Source organism: Xenia sp. Carnegie-2017, unplaced genomic scaffold, assembly GCF_021976095.1.
Source record: "Xenia sp. Carnegie-2017 unplaced genomic scaffold, XeniaSp_v1 HiC_scaffold_1, whole genome shotgun sequence".
Classification (NCBI taxonomy): domain Eukaryota; kingdom Metazoa; phylum Cnidaria; class Anthozoa; order Malacalcyonacea; family Xeniidae; genus Xenia; species Xenia sp. Carnegie-2017.
The window spans coordinates 5247813-5269793 of record NW_025813402.1 but is presented as its reverse complement, the minus strand read 5'-3'; the positions used below and the strand labels follow the sequence as shown (position 1 = coordinate 5269793).

The 21981-nt window shown below is 33.1% G+C and overlaps 3 protein-coding genes and 1 long non-coding RNA gene across 6 annotated transcripts; 1 reads left to right on the top strand and 3 right to left on the bottom strand.

Moving 5' to 3' along the window:
- Positions 1 to 20: 20 nt before the first annotated feature.
- Positions 21 to 16749, bottom strand: LOC124439606 (venom phosphodiesterase 2-like). Its single transcript, XM_046989874.1, has 27 exons — positions 16639 to 16749; positions 16245 to 16415; positions 14550 to 14585; positions 14177 to 14249; positions 13825 to 13855; positions 13544 to 13623; positions 13013 to 13092; positions 7165 to 7281; positions 7015 to 7084; positions 6668 to 6701; positions 6504 to 6569; positions 6064 to 6136; positions 5646 to 5754; positions 4664 to 4707; positions 4254 to 4326; positions 4012 to 4043; positions 3701 to 3771; positions 3551 to 3604; positions 3239 to 3308; positions 2640 to 2727; positions 2381 to 2565; positions 2259 to 2316; positions 1963 to 2114; positions 1616 to 1832; positions 1182 to 1311; positions 945 to 1107; positions 21 to 324 (listed from the first exon to the last, which is right to left on the bottom strand). The coding sequence occupies exons 2-27, from the start codon at positions 16251 to 16253 to the stop codon at positions 181 to 183; spliced, it is 2259 nt and encodes a 752-aa protein (XP_046845830.1). The 5' UTR covers positions 16254 to 16415; positions 16639 to 16749; the 3' UTR covers positions 21 to 180.
- LOC124439656 lies at positions 8558 to 9769 on the bottom strand. Its single transcript, XM_046989952.1, has 2 exons — positions 9282 to 9769; positions 8558 to 9205 (listed from the first exon to the last, which is right to left on the bottom strand). Exons 1-2 carry the CDS (start codon positions 9344 to 9346, stop codon positions 8722 to 8724), a joined length of 549 nt encoding a protein of 182 aa, XP_046845908.1. The 5' UTR covers positions 9347 to 9769; the 3' UTR covers positions 8558 to 8721.
- Positions 16750 to 18541: 1792 nt separating the features above from the next.
- LOC124439665 (universal stress protein Slr1101-like) lies at positions 18542 to 20347 on the top strand. Of its 2 annotated transcripts, XM_046989964.1 has the most exons (4): positions 18542 to 18634; positions 19143 to 19232; positions 19375 to 19481; positions 19852 to 20347. In XM_046989964.1, exons 1-4 carry the CDS (start codon positions 18565 to 18567, stop codon positions 20056 to 20058), a joined length of 474 nt encoding a protein of 157 aa, XP_046845920.1. In that variant the 5' UTR covers positions 18542 to 18564; the 3' UTR covers positions 20059 to 20347. The 2 variants fall into 2 exon arrangements, with proteins under 2 accessions (XP_046845920.1, XP_046845927.1); XM_046989971.1 differs by lacking the exon at positions 19143 to 19232 and having other exon boundaries at positions 18546 to 18634.
- Positions 19569 to 21625, bottom strand: LOC124439758. Of its 2 annotated transcripts, none has more exons than XR_006946448.1 (2): positions 21599 to 21625; positions 19569 to 20694 (listed from the first exon to the last, which is right to left on the bottom strand). It is a non-coding gene; the product is annotated as an uncharacterized LOC124439758 (long non-coding RNA). The 2 variants fall into 2 exon arrangements; XR_006946446.1 differs by lacking the exon at positions 21599 to 21625 and adding an exon at positions 21001 to 21471.
- Positions 21626 to 21981: the final 356 nt, after the last annotated feature.

Below are 21981 nucleotides of genomic sequence, written 5' to 3'. Positions count from 1 at the left end.
ATGAAACCCAATACAACATGCATGTTTCAACACGACTCAAGAAAAACTTGTCTCATGTCTGTGTACTCTTAATGCATATGAAGAAGAAAGTTGTTTTTGCAATTTACAGAAATTTAAGGAATGCAGAATGTGTCACAATGCATGCATCTGAAACAAAAAAAGTTCGGTTTATATTTTGAGCTATTTCCACAGTTCCACAGGAACAAAAGTTTTTAAATAAACCTGGAGTTGTGCAGGTAACTTTGAGAAGAAGTTGATTCCAGTGAGGAGTTCTATGTCTCGGACTGGAGCGACATTTTGAAGGAGTTCATTCCATGATCGAAACTGTTGAAAAAGCCGTTAAAAATTGGCATACATTAATATCAATAATACGTCATTTTAAAGTATATGGTACATAGGAAAGTAATTGTTTTATGTCTCGTCTGTTCTATAAATCTTATGATTAACTCGTTTCACCGTTTACATGAGACATCCGAGTAACTCGCCTTGCCGAGTTCTCGGGAATTGTACCGGATCTCGGTAAAGCGAGTTACGCGACTGTATCATGTAAACACGTTTGAACGGGAAACTCGGTAAGGCGAGTAGAATAGGCACATTTAAACACGTACGCGTCTATCTTACAAATAGCCTGTAAACTAAACAATGATAACGCAAAAGCATGAAAACATCAAATACGGCTTTAGAAACTTTCGTCGATTCATTTTATTATTATTGATGCTTAAGACTTTGCGATTTAAAGTATACTTCGATTGAAGGACTTGATGTCATAACGATGTATCGGATTTCAAGCCGAGTTTCACGGTATCTTACAAACCCATGGTGCTGTTTTATCCGGGCCAGACGAGTTACTCGTCTAGCTGTGTAACTCGGCTCCTTATAAACAGGCCTGTAGTGTTAGGTAAATTGACCACGACAATACTTTACAAAAGAAGTCATTATCTTACCTTACAATAATCACCCCGATGTTTTAAAATGAACGAAATTACATAAATAGTTCCACGACATTCTTTGAATTCATAATCTGATCTTATATTCGTGTCACATCGAGTGACGATCTTATAAAAATGAGTTGGAATAGCTGGATTTGCTGTTAGGTTTCCTAGACGTCTACAGAAGAAAATGGTTGATGAAAAATTAACGCGCTAAAAATGTTTCTTTTACAAATATGCATGTTCTTTTACCTTTTTGAAGAAACCTCTGCATCCTTTATGCCATTCTCATCAACGTCAAAGATTGATCCAGTAATAACACGAACTAAACTGTACTTCATTGCCCAATTTCGAATCACATTTTCAAGTCTTTTCCATATTCCTGTATCAAAATAGCATTGCAATAGCTCACAAAGCTTTACATCACAAATTGCTCATTCATTTCTTCAAATATCAAATCGTGAATTTTTAGCAACGTTTCAACAAAAAATGTAGTCATCATTTGTAGTGCGAGCAAAAAGGCCAATAATTAAGTTTGAAGCTGAATCTGCCAATACGTATGAGTACAACTATAGTTTGAGAATTTTAGATAGAAAAACTAGCATAAAGTCTTTTAGTATCGTGGTTTAAACAAAGCTAGGACTTTACAATGTAACACACAACAATATGTAATTATTTTAAAATACCTAGTTTGAAAACTGGATTCATTGGAACAGTGTTTGTCAACATGGAAGAAGAGAGCATGGCAATTTTGTCAAAATGTAGATCAGTGTAAGGCACCAATCGTCCTATGACAAAATTTCTATTGTTTTTGTAGGTTGAGCAGTTGCTTTCTTGACGATGACTAAGTCGAAAATCGGAGTGGTAACAGTCTTTAGGATGATTATTGTTTGTCGTTATTTGCTAAATTACAAAAATACCAGCGTTACATTTCAGAGAGATGAGCCCAACAAAAATTTTTTACAAGTTAACATTGATGTATATTATAATTTGTGCAATAAAATAAGCCAATGGATAAAATGAGTATAACTACCGTGGAATTTATGGTGTATGCTGCCCAAAGAGGAATACGTAAAATTGTACTGTATGCGATGATAAAATGTTTTTGTGATAATAAACAACTCTTCTGTCCAACACCTCCTTTAGGTGTACCCCAAGGTAAATGCTTTATTTCAAATAATTTCCCTACCAAAGACAAAATTACATTTCCATTTACAAAATTACAAAATACCATTTTTAAACTGCAGACAAAATTAATGCAATATATCTTTGATTTACAAAGGCGATGTCATGTTTTCAGTGTAAGTTTCATGTATATAACAATCGTACCTTGTTCAGGTGTTATGTTTAATGCTTTATTCAATTGATCCATATCGACTTTGGAAGTCTAAAAAGCGAGGAAATTTTTAGTTTGTTTCTGACATCTCGAATCTTCTTACAAACCAACCTACATCACAGGACTGACAAACTTGCTTGCTTGGCAAGACATCATCATTTGGAAATCGACAAATATCATGACGGAATATGGTTCCATCACTTTGTGATATTGAAGGTGTGGATCTGGCATGTGGGACAAGCAAGTTGTTCAGACTCCCTAACGTTCCATTGTTTGGAGCTGGCTTGATCTTAAGCAAAGCTATAAAAAGATTAAATCATATTTACAAATTATATAAATCAAACTTTTACAAGAAAAATGCATTAACCAATTACCTGCCAATAAGTTGTAAATTTCAATATTTGAAAAATGCTCAACAGCTTTATCTTTTAAAAATGACGGTCCTCTCGCCATGAAAATTGTCTGTGAAAGTATAATTATTAAAATTTTTCAAAATATCGCGTTTCTTTCAGAGCATATTTCTTAGGAATTTTGACTGGGGGTAGTTTTATTCAACCTGTACATGATGCAGTTAGCTATATTTTATTTCGAAACAATTTCAAGACCAATATATGTTACAATTAATAATCAAAAACCAATCTTTAACAAAGTGACAATAAGAGTCATTCTATCAGGTAAACAAAGTTTACTACAGTGGCAAGCTTATGACCAACTGGATTAAATGCCTCAGCAGTGATATTGTTAAAAATGCTCTGGTTTGCAACAGAAGCAGGTGACTACAAGCAACAGATACAAATAGATGTATTCCATCTGTTTTAGGTATCTTTTCTTTATTTTTATTATAACCAACAGCAATTTGCTCATGTATATACTGCTGTATGTAAGTCTCAAATAACTTTTTCAATGCTTTAAAACAAAATTATTTGACCATTTTAGTGATATGATTAATTCTGTCCTTTCAGTAAAAACTAACCCACATATCAGGAAGTATACTGTCGTAACCATGAGCACCACGGGAACATTTAGGATATTTTCGACTCGAGCTGTGGTTTTATGAAAGGGAAAATACACATTTTAACATTACTGTTATTACTACTAAATGTGTTCTAACGAAATAAAACATTGATTCATTACTACTATTTACTAAATAAGCAAATGTGTTCTAACGAGTTAAAATATTGATTTATTTTAGTTAAATTAAGAAACAATAAATGATGGACAATTTTCTTTTACCATTCATTACAAACAGAAAATTAACTTGTTCAATGAAATACTTAATTTATACTTCACTGAAAGCAGTTCGCCCACGTCAGCAAGAACAATGACGTCATCGATACGTCTACAAAATAGGAACGTAATCATTGATGAATATTGCTGCAGTACAACGTCAATTTGTATCTCATCAAGATTTCAAAGATTTAACAATCAATCATACTTGTTGTTTGAAAAGTGCATTCTCTTTGGCAAATCCCACTTGTAAAAAGATTGAAATGAATCATTCTTGCACTGAAAACGCAAAGAGTATTGGACTGAATTAAAATAAAATACACTTGTTGCGTTGTAATACATTGTGTACACTGATGAAACACTATTTATCGAGTGATTAATAGGGGCCCGCCAGCCACAAACAAGCACTTTTTTGCAATCGTATTCAACCATAGAGATTTTTAGAATTCATTCGTGTTTATATGGGAAAGAAAATTTTATTGGTGAAATTATTCATGTGAAATATGGGTCGAAATATACCTTTATCTTGTCAAATATTTTCTCACGGTTGCCTGAAAAAATGTGTATGATCATTATTACAGTATATTTCGGCGCTGTTTTTTATCATACTTGTAGATAAAAAGCATGTTTATTTGTAGTAAAAATGACAATGTGATAATTAGTAGTTTAAACTACCAACCAGTGTACTGTTTCTTACTTAATCTATGCATAATGTGCAAGTATAAAAGTCGTAAAAAATTATCCCAACATATTTCATTCACCTTTGTATCTTACATTAAAGCTAAGAACAGAACCACCATTCGATATGTACAATTCATTGGCCAAAACTCCGTACTATTAAAAAAAGCAAAAAAATTAACCGGTTCACCTTTAGTGACGTCGCTGAGTATGTAGTCAAAGTCAAATCTAAATCATAGCTTTTGATTTGCCAATAGTCATGTGTACGATAAACATATCAAACTCATAACTTTTTATTGGCTAGTAGTTACGTGTTCAATAGTAATTTTCGAATTCATAACTTTTGATTAGCCAGTGGTCATGTATACTATAGTCAAGTCCAAAGTTAACGTTTTTCACTATCACACACAAATCACGACATACATTCTTCAATGAGGAGAAACAACACAAGCGGACAATGCTTTTTATGATACATATTCATAACTCATATTACTTTATCCATGTATATCGTGTCATTGCAGTTCACGTCTGCCATGCCTAAAATCATAAAACAAAGTTTTTCAAGAAATTTTTCATATGTAATTAAAGACTTCATTAAAATACAGCAAACGATTATCTAAAAGTCAAAACCCCCAGGGAAGTTGAACCTTGGGGAGCTACGACTTATATTTACTAAATTTACTCCATTTTACTTTGCCTCTAGTTAGCCTAAAACATATAAATGTTACCCTTAGCGTGCAGGGACTGGTTGCACGAAGCCTAGATAGCGTTATCTATTGGATAGCAAGTTTTTTCATGCTTTCATAAAACCTTTTAAAAAGTAAAAAGTATAAGAGTCGAACTGAGCAATCATTGAAATAAAACATCGTTTCGAAGATTACGAAATATAAACATCTTTCTTACAAGTTTGAAGATTCTTGCTATCAAATGGATAACGCTATCCAGGCTTCGTGCAACCGGCCCCTGGTAATCGAATTAATGATATGCTTAACACATTGAACTAAAATACATGAGACACTACCTGAGGCAAATAATTGAAGCCAGTGCTGTAGAACTAAATTTATCAGAGGGGGGCTCTCTTGACGAAGCTGAAGCCATGAAATTATGAAAAATTACCCATTTCAAAGGTAGAAGGGGGCTACTCCCCCAAGCGCCCCCCCCCTACTTCTACAGCACTGATTGCAGCCAAATCTTACACCCAGACAGGCGAGATTACAACCAGACAAGCGTATGTAGTGTTTCGAGACTCTGAAAATTGATTGACGACACACGCGTGTCTGGGTGTACCGTTCCATGTATTTTAGTTCAATGGCTTAACATGAGACATCACGTGGCATAATTTACACGCCCTAGTATGCTAAACATCATAGCTAGTTCAGACAGATTGGGAACTAGTATTTGATAGCTTTAAAACTAATTCGAATGATCATGCAATATGTGAATAACTATAACAAGATTGACACAGATACACTTACCATGATCAGACAACAAAATAATATTCACTGAATCAGACATGTTCATTTTTTCTAATGCGTTCATTAATTGACCGATCGATCCATCTACAAGACGAATTTGTTGTTTAACCTAATAAGGAATTTAGTCACACTTAGTGAGCGAAAACAAGGTTTATGTTAATAAGAACGGGGGTTTTTGGCTTGGAAAAAATCGTCAAAATTACAAACACATCATGATGCCATATTAAGATACTGTAAGAATTATAAAGGAAGTAATCAACAAATAGTATATATGTAATTTTCCCTTACATCTCAGAGAATACAACTAGCAGAAAAATAGTAAGTAAATGCAAACTTATAACTTGACATTTTAAAGGTAAAACAAAACAAAATCATCGCATCCAAAGTACGCTATGAGTAATAAAAAACGAATTTTTACTTCAGGAGACTCTGGACCATGGCTGTGACCGGTGTAGTCAGGCTGATGAAAATAGAGAGTGATGAAGGAAGGTCTAAATTGAAAAAAATTGAGAAGTTGTACACATTCCTTTCGATGAAGGCGGAAATCAATTGCTTTATATTCAACGAACGCGAGGAACCTATGGATTGTAAAATATTTCTGATTGAGCACCAAAGTGTGACACTTCTACATTCACCCCTCCCCCCCCCACTTTGCTAGATGTCTGCTTATCATGCAAATATACAAATGTACTTTTCAAATCAAACATGTGCTACGATTGATGTGACCAACGACTTTAATTTCTCAATGACAGGTATATGCTTCAAAACTAGCACAATAAAATCACTCAATTTTGGAAAAGTAACCTATGTTAAAACAATTTCCTTCGTTTCAGCAGTTACTTTCATTAAAACAATTACCTTTCTTCAGGTGGAAGTTTCAACCATTCCAGTACCTGATTTACTCGGTCAGAAAACGGAATAGATCTATTAAAAGAAATTTTCAAAGCTGTAATTTTAAAAACTGTTTTGCCCAGCATACTAGCAAGTAATCCAAATTTTATTAGTTAGTTTTCAGAACTTACTGATTGTATTTTCTAAAATATGTAGGCTGTTTTCCTATAACGAGTAAATGATGTAGTTTCTTTAAAATTTTATAAAATTTGGTTTTCTTGGTGAAAAATGTCTTGCGTGTTTATTTATTTACTGTACAGGACGTCGCAAATGACAAAATCGCTAAATAATTGCTTTGGTTGCTTTTCTGCTCTTTCAATCCTTTGAATCTTATTTGAATTTGTATGGTTTTCAATTTTTTTGTTAATCAACAATTCTGAATTATATTTACGTACGTACATGCATGGCTGAACATCGCACGAAAAAAGACAAACTGTTTGAAGAAAAGATATTTCTGGATTTCTCAATTTGTCCCTACCTTCCACTTCAGAGCCAACCCAATAATATGAAGCACTCTTTATTCCATAATTTTTTGCTGTAATCCAAATCTGATAAATATGGATTTCTTCAATAAATATTCCTATTCACCTCGGTATAAAGATTCATAATTCACACAACTCAGACTCACTGGCTCAGCAGCCTGCCAAAACTTAGGATATGTCGACTTTGGTATTGAAAAACGCCTTCTCAAATCTGGATCATAAAAACTGTTAAAGACAATTCCATGGGACTCAGGATATAAGCCCTGAATATAAAATGTTGTGATGAAATTAATATAATAAAAGAGAAGCGGCCAAGTTGGAGAGCAAACTATAACACCTAGACGTCTGCATCAAGGCAAAAAGAGCTGTGTAGCATTGTTTCACATCATCATTTGTGTTTTCTTCCAGGACGGAAGTGAGTACTTTTTTGTTCGAACCGCTTTAGGACGCATAAAAAACTGAATACTTAATAAATACTGTCTATGTTAGACATCTTGGTGTTCAAAATAGCGCCTATTCTTGTTGCGAATCCTTTACTCATGTAATGCAAATTTTTCGACCAAATTGTCATACATTTCTTTTACAAAGTTTATTGAATTTATTGTTTTACCAGTGATTGAACACAAGAAATATTTGCATTGATAGATGAGTAAAAAACGGGATCGCTGTTTCATTGCAGGGTAGAAACCGCGTTTCAACCATGCAACCAAATCGTCAATTTCTTCAAAATTTACTAATATAAGCAACCATATAATGCACTGTCTGATCAGGATATGTCGTTTGAATAACCTTTCGTTCTCATATTGTATTTTAATGCCTGATTGCATGTCTTAACCTGTTGACCATTGTACATTTCATGCGTTTATATCCATTTTAATACTGTTTAATTTAAAAATTAAACGAAACTTACTTAATTTAAAATTTTTAATATCCATTTTAATTAAAATCCATTTTAATTAAATCAATTAAAATCCATTTTAATACTGTTTTATCAATTAAAATCCATTAAAATACTGTTTTTGATAAAAATACTGTTTACCAAAATACATTAAAATACTGTTTACCAAAAAATTGATAAAAATCAATTAAAATCCATTTTAATACTGTTTAATTTAAAAATTAAACGAAACTTACTTAATTTAATTTAAAAATTAAACGAAAGTTGAAGTTTGATTTGAATTCTACAAGTCATCAGCGGGGAGTGGAAGAGTTGTACGAGAGAGCATACGCATGCGCAAGTTAGCCAGATTTCAAAGCCAGCCGGAATCCATTGCAAGAGTGGAAGAGTTTGAGGTGGGTAAAATTCAATTTGAATGGGCGTACAACTCTTCCACTCCCTGATGACTTGTAGAATTCAAATCAAACTTCAACTTAAGGTAAGTTTCGTTTAATTTTAAATTCTACTACGTCATCAGCTATGGTCGTGTCAGAGTTGTACGAGATTTCACAGCAAGCAATGGAGTCAGGATGTAATGTGTCTATTAACAAAGTAGTTTGCCTGCAAAAAAGGTTAACAACAGAAAAAGAGATGGTTGCAAATTTTACATACATTGATTATATTTAAAATTTTAATTTTTCCACAAAAGATAACGATTTACCTAATTTCGTTTTGCCGTAAAATGGTGGAACCTAGATTAAAAGTTTTCTTAATAGGTTTATTGTAAAATGTCTGAAAAGTGGTTGCATTCGACCAGCCAATCGATTCAACAATTTTCGTCATATCCCCTACTTGTGTTGCAGCAAATGAAGCGGATGCAGCTCGAGTGCTGTTGACTGCCAAACTCTTTGGTGTCAATACCTGCAGCGTTTAATAATGTTTTACACCAACGTGAGATAGTATTCCGGGAAACCGCTTGATGCGGTTTTATAAAGCTTATCAAAAGTTTTTTACAATTAGAACTGCGCAATTCGTTAGTTCGTTCAATGTATTCCTTCAGGTGCCGTACAATGCAGAGTTCTGGTTCATGAGGGTAGGCTTCATATGTAATAGGAGCAATGTGATGACCAAGTCTAGTTGTTTTGATTTTTTCTCGGATTGAAAATACACATTTCGATTCAGATAGATCCATGTCGGTTAAATTTAACAGGTGGATAGTTTGCCCTCGTTTTCCACTTAGTATTAGAAGAAGGAACGTTAATCGAATAGTAAGATCTTTTAATGTTAACTCATGTATAGGGGGTTGTTTCCTTAAGTAATTAAACACAATATTAACATCCCAAATAGAATTGTAGCGAGGGAATGTAGGTCTTAATTCAAATATACCCTTCATGAATCTTTTCACTAAAGGATGTTGCCCAAATGGAATAGTGTGATTGTTGGTCTGGCATATGGCAGATAATGCACTGCGTGCAGAATTTATAGCAGAGTAAGATAGCCCTGAATGAAAAGGTTAGTTAAAAATTGAATGATTGTGGTAATAGAGGGATTAAAAAATTCACATTTTGTTGCAACACAAAATTGACTCCATTTAGTTATATAAGTTTGGTATTGGGTTTTTGTTCCCTTTCTCCAAGAGGCCATGATTATCTCTGCTGAACTTGGAGAGACACCTATTGACGTAAGTTGTTGCCTGACACAAGACATATTTTCAACTCTAGCTTTTTTACTAGTGGATGCACTTCTGTTGGTGCAGCTGGTAGTTTGAGCAGGTTTTGCGACGGTGGACAAACATGAGGAGGTTGTAAAAGTATTGGTTCGATTAGGGGATACCAAGGTTGTGTTGGCCAATTTGGTATTACCAAAATGCCTGTGGCTTTTCCTGTAGAATTTTTGAACAGTTTGTAAGATGCAGCTGAAAGGAGGGAAACAATAAAAGTTTAAGTTTTTCCACGGGATGGAGAACGCATCAATATATGTTGCCTCAGGGTCTGGTCGATAAGAGCAGTATTGATTAAACTGTTTGTTTAGTCGTGAAGCGAATAAGTCAATTTCAGGCTGGAAATTAAACTTGCTCATGGCAATCTTGATACAAACGGGATTTAACCTCCATTCACCTTCACGGTACAATTTTCTTGACTCTTTATCCGCAATTACATTTTTTGACCCTGGTAAATGTGCGGCAGATATTTTGATTTTGTGCATTATGCAAAATTCCCAGATTTCTAATGCTGTAGTATTTAACATGACACTATGACTAGTGCCCATATTGTTTATGACAAACACTGCAGTACTATTGTCTACCATCATTTTAACATGTTTATTTTTAGATTAGAAAGAAACGATTTTAGCGCAAATAGTACGGCTTTCATTTCTAGAATATTGATGTGATATTCAGTTTCATGTTTGCACCAGTTTCCTCCAGTGTACTCTTTCCTAGGGCGCCCCAACCAGTCAGAGATGCATCTGAATAGAGGACGATGTCAACTGGTATAGATAGAATGTATTTAAAAGAGTCCTTTAAATTTTTTAGCCACCATTTCAACTCTGCTTTGGATTCATCGGAAATAATCATAAACGATTCAAAATTGCCTTTGTTTTGTGATAATGCTAAAGTTTTATCTTTCTCAAGCTTTCGATAGTAAAGCGGTCCAAATTCCACTGCTGGAAGGCTTGATACTATATGACCAATTACCTGAGCCACTTCTCTAATCCGAACTTTAGCGGGCGCTAGAATCGCTTTAATAAGGGAGAGCAATTTTTCTTTTTTACTATTGGTAAGTTGAATTGTCATGGTTCGTGAATTTATTAAAAAACCAAGAAAAGTTATTTCTTGTACTGGAATAAATGCAGATTTCAATGGGTGAATGACAAAACCGAGCTTCTCTAATAAAATTAAGGTTTGTATAATTGTGTCAAGGCACTTTTCATAGGAACAGCCTACCAGGAGTAAATCATCGATGTATATAACGACAATGTGACCTTTTACACGTAATGTGGCCAGAACTGGTTTAAGTAGCTTAGTAAATTTCCTCGGGCAAGAGGCCATTAGGAAATGCTGTATATTGGTAAAATTTTCCTTTGTAAAGGAATTTTAAGAACTTTTGAGATTCTGGATGGACAGGTACGCTATAGTAGGCATCTTTTAAATCTAAAGAGGCCATCCAGCAATCTTTGTGATAAGTTTAAGTACAGTGTGGATATTTTCCATCTTAAAATGAAAGTTTTCGACCGATTCATTTAGTTTCTTTAAATTTAAAATCAGGCGGACACCACCATCCTTTTTAGGAGTGGTAAAGATAGGTGATACAAATTCAGTAGAATCAAATTTACTAGGAATAATTACTCCTTTATCTCTCAATGCCTGAATAGCTTCATCGATTTCGCTTCTTCCTTGTTTAGGAAGAGAGTTAGGAGGAGACTGGTGCTGAACTGGTTTAAGACCTTTAAAAGAAATTTTGCCCTGAAACCATCTCAAGAATATCGGGGTCTGTAGTAAGCTTTGCCCATTCATTGTGGCATAGTTTAATTTGACCAGCCTGAAATGAATTAACTTTTCTGGTCAAATAAGGTTTAAGTACATGCTCAACAAATTCTGAAAATTGTGTTACCTGATTTTTTAATAACTCTAGTTCTTTGTGAATGTTTTCCGGTTCTGGAAGTTTTGGTTTTCTGGGAGGGAACTGTGCCCTCCCTTGTTGGTATAAAAAAGGCTTGCGTGCCTGTGATTGGGTTGATGAAAACCGTTTTGTAAAAATAGTTTGTGCCCGTTGGCCTGGATTGGGTATAAGATTCATTACTGTCTTACTAGAGCTTCAATATCTTGAGCACATTTTGCTAGGTCTTCCCCAAACAAAAGAGGGCCCACTTTGTGAGTCCTTGCACAGAGCGGTTTAAAATCAGGATGAAGTATTGGCCGAATTGCCTCTTTGCGCTTGTATGAAAGTTCTTTGCATACATGGCCAAATAAAGCAGTTACATCAAGCAGTGTTGGTATAAGAGCTCTATAATTTGGAATTGTCTTATTTTCCGACATTGTAAAGGTTGTCAATGCTACTAGCAAGCCCTGATAAACCTTTGATGGTGGAATCATGTAGATTCGCCATTTTGATATCCCTTTTTTAGTAAATGGTTTCATTTTTTGCCATATTTCTTGATTTATTCTCGGCACATACATTTAATAGCAATTTTTAGGCCGAGGGTACTTATTAAGAATTTCTTTTAATTTGGTAGCCTCGAAATCTTTGCTAAGCTTGGCGTTTATGATTTTTGCGAATTTTTCTGAAATGGGGGGTCCGGTTTGCTGCTTAGAAGATAGTGTTTGAGCAATTTCAGAAAGAAGATCATCGTTATCGACCGCGTTTTCAATTTCTGAATCAATTTCTGGTCCTCCGAATAAACTCAAAGTATCGTCTGATTGTTCATGCACAATCTCAGAGTTTCCCTCAGTACTTTCAGACTCAGGACTTTGCTGGTCAAATGAGCGGTCATTGTCGTCAGAATTGTGCCCAGACTTTGTGGTAATTTTTGCCCTCTTTGGGGCCGAGTGCTCATGCTGTTCGCCTTGTTCGGCTTCGTCTATTATCAATAATTCATTGTTTTCAATAGACGCACGTTGTCGCTTTTTGGCGGCATTATGCTCGTCAAATATACCTTTCAGATATTTATTCGTTTCTGACATGTTAGCCTCCATAGCCGAAAGCAATGAGTATAAACGAGAGTCACCGCTAATGGGAGCACTATCAGGCCGTTGCGGTGCGCTGATTTCATAAAATTCAGACACGGCGTGCTCGTCATCGGTTAATGATTCGGATGACATACTTTAATTGTTTCTATATAAATGGAACAAAAGTTATGAGCAATAACGTTAGGAAAACGATAAACTTATCTGTAATTAGCGATTGTATCCTTTTTAGAAGATCCTGTGAGAAATTGTATTATGGATGGAAGGATTATAATGAATAAATATCCTTCCTAAATTTTTCCGTAGCTTCGCTTGCGACAAGACGTACACAACTGGCTAACTTGCGCATGCGTATGCTCTCTCGTACAACTCTGACACGACCATAGCTGATGACGTAGTAGAATTACAGTCATCTTATAATTTATATACTTACGGTGACAATGCTGTAATGATTTGGAAATGTCTTTGTGGGAAACTGTGATAGCATAAACTTTGCTCGTACGCCACTTTTTCCTGAAATGATAATTGACCTTTACCATTTTAACTCGGTTTATACGTGTGAAACAATCAGACGCACAAACGAAGACAAAAGCGGATTCAACAAAGACAATCAACGAAGCATACAACACAGACATTGACATAAGCACAAACATGAAGAAAAGACTTCAGCGTCAGCTGAAAGAACAGTAAAAAAGAACTAAAAAGTATCTTAAATAAAAATTATCTTTAAATCATGGTTTTCAATTTCTAAAGAATAAATATTCTAAGGTATTGTATTTAAAAATGTAATAAGCAAAAATAAGCCGCAGTAATTTACATACCATGACGTAATCCAAGATTCGCTATTGCAATGATTGAAATAAAATCAAAGCTCAATAATAATAATAAAAAAGTATATTTTGATTCTCCCGGACTCACTGCGCAAACCCTTTAGCCAAGGTACTAGTTCAAAAATGTAGCTTACCAAATTGTGTTATGTTTGGGGCAAGACCTTCCATCAAATAATCGTGTCGAAATCCATCTGCTGATATAAGTATCACTGGGCTAGCAGAAATAAAAGTAGAATACAGTTATTAAAATATACATTGAAACACAAAATAAATCAATGAGAAATAGAAAAGGGCACTTTAACTTTTTTTTGCAGACTAGTTTTATGAAATCGTAGAAATTAGGTAACCAATGGTTTACCTACTGGATGAATAGATAAATTGCTAAATACAGCCACCAAAATCACAAAACACTCACTATCTGAAAACCATTGACGTCGACTTTTCTGCTAGATAATAAATTTGAATGAGAATACATAATATAACACAAACTCATTCCTATGCTCTTTACCAGCGAGGTAGGAGCGTCAAAATAAAGAGAGTTGGAACGAGGTTGAATATAACATAGAAATTCATTTATTCAAAGTCAAAACTAAGTAAAAGCGCAGGGGTTAAAATTAATTGTAAGCACTCAACGGAATACATGCTGCATTGTACCACATTTCCAAATTTCTGAATTGTCATTTATAAAACGTTTTTATGCTAGGTAATGTCGTACAACTAAACTGCACAATCATACTAATCATATGTTGTTAAGAAATGCCACATACCATTATTATCATTTGTCAATAAAACAACAGCAACAACCACTCCTGCGATGATCAAGATGCCAAGAGTAAGCACCTGGAAAGTGGTGAACGAGATTTTTTAATCGAGCATGAAACATTGTCATATAAACATAGAAAAATGTTTGTATAAAGTGCAGCGACAGAGATAACTATTTGAGGATCATATATTTTATGGACTGTTCATATATAGATGACATTGATTGTTTACGTTTTTTTTGGCAGGCAGATTTGGTCGAGTGCTATTGGACATCACCAAAAACAATGGTTAAATCCTTTGCATAAATTTACCTGCCATTAAAACGTAAATAAGTCATCTGTTGGTTATTACTTTTATACGTAAAACATCAATTCTTACCGCAATAATCCAATTAATTCTTTTTCTTCTATTTTCCTAAAGTTAACAAATTCATAAAAATCATAAATTTCTAATTTTGTTAAAAACAATTTTAAATTATAATATAATCGACCAAAAATTACCGTGCGCCATATAATTCCGCCTTTTTTGTAAATATGAGAACAATAAATGTTTACTTAATTGTTTTAAATAAAGAACTTTGATGAATTAAGTGGAATGTGTAACACAACTGAACTTCTATGCTATATTATTTTGTTTTGTAGGTTTTATTTCGTGAAACGAAAGCAGAAAACGCTATTTTGTTTTGTAGGTTTTTATTTCGTGAAACCAAAGCAGAAAACGCTATTTTGTTTTTGGTTTTATTTCGTGAAACCAAAGCAGAAAACGCTATTTTGTTTTGTAGGTTTTATTTCGTTAAAACCAAAGCAGAAAACGCTATTTTGTTTTGTAGGTTTTATTTCGTGAAACCAAAGCAGAAAACGCTATTTTGTTTTTGTAGGTTTTATTTCGTGAAACCAAAGCAGAAAACGCTATTTTGTTTTGTAGGTTTATTTCGTTAAAACCAAAGCAGAAAACGCTATTTTGTTTTAGGTTTTATTTCGTGAAACCAAAGCAGAAAACGCTATTTTGTTTTGTAGGTTTTATTTCAGAAACCAAAGCAGAAAACGCTATTTTGTTTTGTAGGTTTATTTTGTTAAAACAAAAGCAGAAAACGCTGTTTTGTAGGTTTTATTTCGTGAAACCAAAGCAGAAAACGCTATTTTGTTTTTGTAGGTTTTATTTCGTGAAACCAAAGCAGAAAACGCTATTTTGTTTTGTAGGTTTTATTTCGTTAAAACCAAAGCAGAAAACGCTATTTTGTTTTGTAGGTTTTATTTCGTGAAACGAAAGCAGAAAACGCTATTTTGTTTTGTAGGTTTTATTTCGTGAAACGAAAGCAGAAAACGCTATTTTGTTTTGTAGGTTTTATTTCGTGAAACGAAAGCAGAAAACGCTATTTTGTTTTGTAGGTTTTATTTCGTGAAACCAAAGCAGAAAACGCTATTTTTTTTTGTAGGTTTTATTTCGTGAAACCAAAGCAGAAAACGCTATTTTGTTTTGTAGGTTTTATCTCGCGAAACCAAAGCAGAAAACGCTATTTATGAGTTATGACGAATAACGATCTTTGTCATATAAGTAGCTTTTATTTCGAAAAACATAGCAGGAAATGCCATTAATAACGATGTTTTTCATAATGCAGGAAATTAGTCATATATATGTGGTTGTGAGTAAAGAGCACATCCTGTTTCGCGAGGGAACCTGGAATTACTCTGATTTTCGTTCGAATAGTGTAGAATTAGTTCTGAAAGTTCTATTTAGTTTGAACTGAGAAAATTTTCCAGCCAAAGTCTTCTAATATATACACTTAAATACAATAAATGCTATCTAATAAGTCAAATTGAATCTTAGTAATAATCTTATTATTGATGAAAGTTTATACAATGTAAGAATGTTTAGTTTGTCGAGAAGTTTTTTCAAAGGAAGTTATACATTTTGGGAATCTTCCTTGAAAATTAATAAAATAGATTTGAGAATTATACAATATATCATGCTGTTTAGTATCAGTTTGTATTAAGCAAAATAGCTTTACAATAACACAATATTGCTAAAATGGAATAGTTTAGCTAAGCTGGTATCTTGATATATATAACATACCTTTGCCATTATTGATACTAATGTTCACCGAAACCTCTACCGTTTTGCCAACGTACGTTGTGTTATCAATTGTTTGGTAGCTGTCCAAGATAACGATGGAGTACCGACAGTTACAAGTAAACAGACTGAAATAAGATGCCAGCGATGTTTGTATTTAACGGTCGACATCCGCTTGAAAATATGATGACATTTAAAAGAATAAAATATATTTTGAAACCTGGTTTTTATATTTATCAATGTGTAAAGTAAATTTTGTTATAGAACTGTAAAATATGTTCCCTCACTCATATGGCCGACTGACTATGCTAAATATACAATTCAACAAGAAATTTTACATAAATGATTTTTCTTACTATAATTTTTTCACGTTACATCGAATAGCTAGTGCGAATACCTTTTTTGACTTTTTGTAGTCGCTCACAAGGAGAATACGATTTGTAGGATAACAGGTGTATGGCAACAAATCCTAATCGAAGTCTCAGTACACCTTCTACAATCTACACCATGTACGTACCAGCAAAAATATGACCTGATTGACCTCCCAACATCAATGCAAATCCGTTTAACGTCAACACAACGTCCATACTTCATAGTTTGAGTTGCTCATTTTTGTTAACACAATTAACTTAGCAAGTTAGAAACAATCTTAAAAACTCTTTGTCTCTCTCGCACATCGTACAGCATAAAGGTTGGTGTTTCTTTTCTACAATAACAACTTTTGCCATTAAATAGTTCGTAGTCCAGGTCTGTCTCTTGATCGAGTTATAGGGAACGCAGTCCGGATGTTAATATGAAACAGGATGAATCGTGTTTCACTAATGTACTTTTATCAAAATAAATGTGCAAATGTGTGAACTGTGAACAAGAAAATTTGATCGTAAAAAGATAACTATCTGCCATATTTTCACAAGTAGAAAGCTTGCTTAATTAAAACATTCCTTCATAAATTGCAATTACCAAACTCTGCAAAAAATCTGGAACTACATAAACTAGAATTCATAAGCCTCAGATCATGTGAGGTGGACTGAATCCTATAGAACTTAGAAAATTTGGTCCTCATCAATATTCGAGAGTCGTCACTTTCATAAGAGTCGATCGACATATTAAAATAAAGTCATTTCATAAGAGTCGATCGACAAATTAAAATGAAATCATTTCATAAGAGTCGGCATTTGAATAAGTCGTCATTTCATTCGAATATTTCATTGAAGGACGCACGAATTTTTCAATGAGTTTTCAATGATGGAGGCGGAGGTGTGTGGCCATATGATAAAAAATTTTTTAACTAGAACTCAGATTCTCTGGAAACTGCATTTTGTAGTTAATTATTGAACATGGAACATACCTTTTCGGAAATATTTTTGTTATATAAGGATTATAAATTTTGCATCGAAGCATAATTCTTAAAATGCAAAATGAAAAATTAAATTCTTAAATCTTGGTTGTTTATCCTAAAACTAAAACTTTTGAGGGCCCGGCTAATCTGAGATGGACTTTGGAGGGCCGTCCCCCCGTGACACCACGCTTCCTACGTTACTGAACTTGTTTGGAAAGTTTAGCATTATTCCGTTTTCTAGCTAAATGTTTCTTGTTGAAGGCAGTGCGGTTTTAGTATTAGATTAGAACAATCAATTTCATCACATTGTGTCTTAGTGGTTGATTGGGCATCATGTTCTATAGCAGCTGGTATCAATGGCCAAACAGCGACGTGCTAATCACTAATTTGACGTATCATCTGCATATTTACATGCAAATATTTCTATGTTAATTATAGACTTTGAAAAGCAGTGAAAAAAAGTTGTAGATGAAAGCAACAGTTCCAAAGTCCAAAAACTGATTATATGTGCATGATAAAAAATTAAATCACATGTGTATAGGCAGTAAGTAAATATTTTATTACATATAGTTTAAGTGCAATATGACTAAATAAGAATGTAAATTTACTCTCATCCCTAATTGTCTTAAGTTGAAGATAAATAGTTTGTTGACGAAAACAAGACTATGCAGCAAACAATGTGAAAAAGCCTTCATCTTAGCAAGACTTAGTCGATGGCAGTTGAAATGAACTTACAATGATATATATACCTATATACATCCTAAATTTTTCATTATCATATTTATTACTGTAATAACTAATGAATTATAAAATTTGCGTCGTCATTTGTTTTCGACTAATTACTCTTTTTTGCTTCATTTATAATTAATCACAAACAAGATTTGAAAAATAAAACCTTAATAATTTTGCAACTGTTTGTTGGCTTTGTTGTATTGTGCTGAGAACCTTAACTGAAGAAGATACATCGTTCAATAAATCCTAAATATGTCAACTTGTGGAAGAATCGTTATGATCCCAATTGAAAAAAGTAGCTATAGTAAACGAATTGTTGAATGTAAGTCAGATGGCAAACTACGTAGTCCTAAATTCGCTTTGTTTTGTATCTACATATTATACACATGAATCATATGATTGTATTAAGCTGATCGGTTATGTTATCCTAGATAACTTTATATGGACATTTTGCCTCAAAGCCAGTCCAACTGTCCAAGACTTTCTAAAGTTTGTAACAGTCAATTTGACACTAACATACTAACTTTACTTGCTAAATTAAATTACGAAAGACAGTTAAGAAAATAAAGTTCCATATTATGATCATCTGAATGAATGAAAGAAAAGAATACTTTATTAAAAAATATTTATAATTTATTCGATTCAATACCCCTAGGCCCCAGCGAACATTATTTTGGGAGTATGTGAAATCATTTGTCAATTCATTTATAATGATTTTACTCGAAGAATCAAAAAATATTTTCAACTTCAATGAGTCAAGTCAAAGTACATTAAATGTTCAAAGTACATCATGCTATGATGATCTAATTTAAGACTCTTATCTGCTCAAGGGTACTTCAACAAACTGTGGAAATATGACGATCAAGTTATTTTTATACATGTTTACAATATTCCTTTAATGTCAACTCCAACAGCGAGATGTAAGTATATTTTTCAATCATTAATATTTGTATGTATTTGCAACAATTCCAAAAATTTCCATACTCAATATTTCTCGACCGAAATGAGCAAGTATTTACCATAAACCAAAAATCAAAAATTAATCAAATTTATTGTATTTAGTTGGTTATTCAGTGGCCCTACCGGAGTGGGAGGGTGTTCATAAATCAGTGGATAAAGAAGTGCTCGAAAGGATCAGTGAATTCGAGGAATTGTGCAGTTCTAGAAACGTAAGGAAAAACGAACGAACAAGCAGAATCTTGATAAAAAAAATCGATCATAATGCAAAAACCAAAATTTATATGACACGAATGAAGTTATGTTTGGCTAACGTTTGTTTCCTGAATAAGAATCAAGTATTTTTACTGCACGAAGGACATGGAAATAGCTTTGGCTTCGTTCATGTTTAAACTTTATATTACCGAAATTTCTTTTTTAAAATGATGATATGGTAAAAAATTAATCAAAGCACAAATAAAAATTTTGTTTTATATCAAAAGCTAAGCTATCTTAATGGCACACTGTAGATTTATGTTATAATAGTAAACTTGTTTAACTCTTGCTACTTTTGTATTATTATTTTAATTCTTTGATGTATAGCTGAGATTCAAGACAATCTACAAAACGGGAGAAGCCGGCATTGTGATATGTGAACAAGCAAATAAAGAAAATGTAAATTTCATTATCATGGGCTCACGTGGTTTGGGAAAGATTGCACGTGTACTTATTGGAAGTGTAAGCAGACACGTCATCCTACACAGCGGTCTTCCAGTGTTGGTCATACCACCGAGAACAGAGGAAAACTAATCACGAGCTTTCATAATATAAGTATAGTGTTTTGGTAATGGTGACAGTTACATAAAGTATCAATAATTTCTTCTTTCACAAATCGTTAACTGATTAATTAATTGGCGATTCATGTTACGAATTAATATATATTCAATATGGCGGAAGGTGAAGACATATTATAAGCTTACAATATGCATTTCATGATCAATAACATATCTATTACTATAAGTAGTTAAAGCTACAAAGATTGTTAGACAGAGATTGTTGTAGAAAGATATTGAAAAAGTGTATATTACGTCTTGCTTTATGTATACAGTTTATTTATCATTTTTATCAAGTTATCCATCTTTTTGTGTTAACCATTTAAGATTGAAAATACTACATGAAAACGACTATCTATAAAAAATGAAAACGATTATCATTTTAATCAAACTAGAATCTATATGGTTTTTCTCTGTTATATTACGTCATAAGATGATTTATTCAAGTGACATGATTTATCTACAACGAAAATCTCAAAATTCAGCACATGCCATAGTTCCAACTACGTTTGCAAGTTTTGCCCAACGTTTATAACTTGTAGACTTCAGACCTTTTACACCCGTGGTTAAAAATTCTTTACATAAAGATGATATTTTTGGTGATGATTCTTTTCTAATAAATGAATCAAAACATAGCTCTAGCAATAGGAAAAATTTCATTATTTTATTCAATATTTCGAACTTCTAGATCTAGCAGTGGAAAATTTTATTTTCGTGGTCAATGTTGCGAGCTTCCGTTTGTATCTATACAATTTTCCCAGCTATTTGCAAGAGGAGAAAAGGAATTGAAATAAGTTAAAATTAAAAGTTGCATTGTTATGCAAACTATAGAAAAGTCTATTGGAAGGGAAACCCAGGGTAAAACCATGCAGGGTTTCACCAGTTGAATTGAAAGTTGAATGTCAAATGATCAACTTACATTTTCTTTTTTTGTCTTTTTGCCTTTTTCTGAAAATAGAAAATGTGTATATAATCGCCGGACTAATGAGATAATAATCGAAATTAATCTTTATGTAAATATTGTAGTTAATATACCTACACAAAGAAGGATAACTTCTCTGACTTTGAGCAAATCAGTAGGCAGTTTGATTTGCAGTAATTATAATGTAAATCTTAGATGTAATGAGTTTTCTCAATTTTCTTCAATAAAAAATTATATTTAATTTATCAATTACACTGTTCCAATAAACCATATTTAATTTATCAACTAGAATGTTCCAATTCTAATTCGATAAAACGAGTATTTTATGATGGATTAATTTTATGCCGCAGGAAATTTTTGACAACGGGGATGCCCCGATGCCTTTCAATTTTGAAATTTAATTATTTCTGGCAAATTTAACCAGCTTCTATATCCATCTTACATTTTGAAGTTTGAAAGCCTTCGACATCGTTGTTATTTATATTTTGTATGGCTTTAATGGTTATAGATAAATGAAAAGTGAAAAAATCCACGAATAATTTGCTGGCTGAGCCTCGATAAAAACGTTTATTTATCTAAAAATCGTGGAACTTACCGCAGCGGAAGAAATTGTCAGCTCGTGGACAATAAAACAAAGGGCAAAATATTAAGTCTTTCTTGTGACTTTTTATGCGATAAAATTAATGGATCTGAAAACATGATTTGAAATGTGTTGACTTCTAAATTGCACATGTTTGTAATAAATATACCATCTGTGAATCATATTCGTAAAATATCAGTAAATTTGGCTCCAAAAATTCTTTAGAAATTTTAAACCAGCAGATTTTGCTATTTTTCAAATTGTTAAAGTTTTCAATTAACTGGTGAATCACAGTTTAACTGTATCAAAAGATTTACCAAATCTCTTTCTAAGTTTGTACCATGTGATGAAGATTAAATAGAAAATTAAAAAATTTTGGCATAAGTAGACAAAATTCC

Excerpts from the sequence above, each read along its gene's own strand:
- LOC124439606 (XM_046989874.1), bottom strand. Across the intron at positions 4,044-4,253 it reads CTTTAATGTAAGATACAAAG|GCAACCGTGAGAAAATATTT; the intron begins GTGAATGAAATA and ends ACATTTTTTCAG. Across the intron at positions 2,115-2,258 it reads AAACATAACACCTGAACAAG|GGAAATTATTTGAAATAAAG; the intron begins GTACGATTGTTA and ends TGTCTTTGGTAG.
- LOC124439656 (XM_046989952.1), bottom strand. The coding sequence starts at position 9,346 with ATGCCAGACCAACAATCACACTATTCCATTTGGGCAACATCCTTTAGT. Across the intron at positions 9,206-9,281 it reads AGTGAAAAGATTCATGAAGG|GAAACAACCCCCTATACATG; the intron begins GTATATTTGAAT and ends TAATTACTTAAG.
- LOC124439665 (XM_046989964.1), top strand. The coding sequence starts at position 18,565 with ATGTCAACTTGTGGAAGAATCGTTATGATCCCAATTGAAAAAAGTAGC. Across the intron at positions 18,635-19,142 it reads TAGTAAACGAATTGTTGAAT|GGTACTTCAACAAACTGTGG; the intron begins GTAAGTCAGATG and ends TATCTGCTCAAG. Across the intron at positions 19,482-19,851 it reads AATTGTGCAGTTCTAGAAAC|CTGAGATTCAAGACAATCTA; the intron begins GTAAGGAAAAAC and ends TTTGATGTATAG.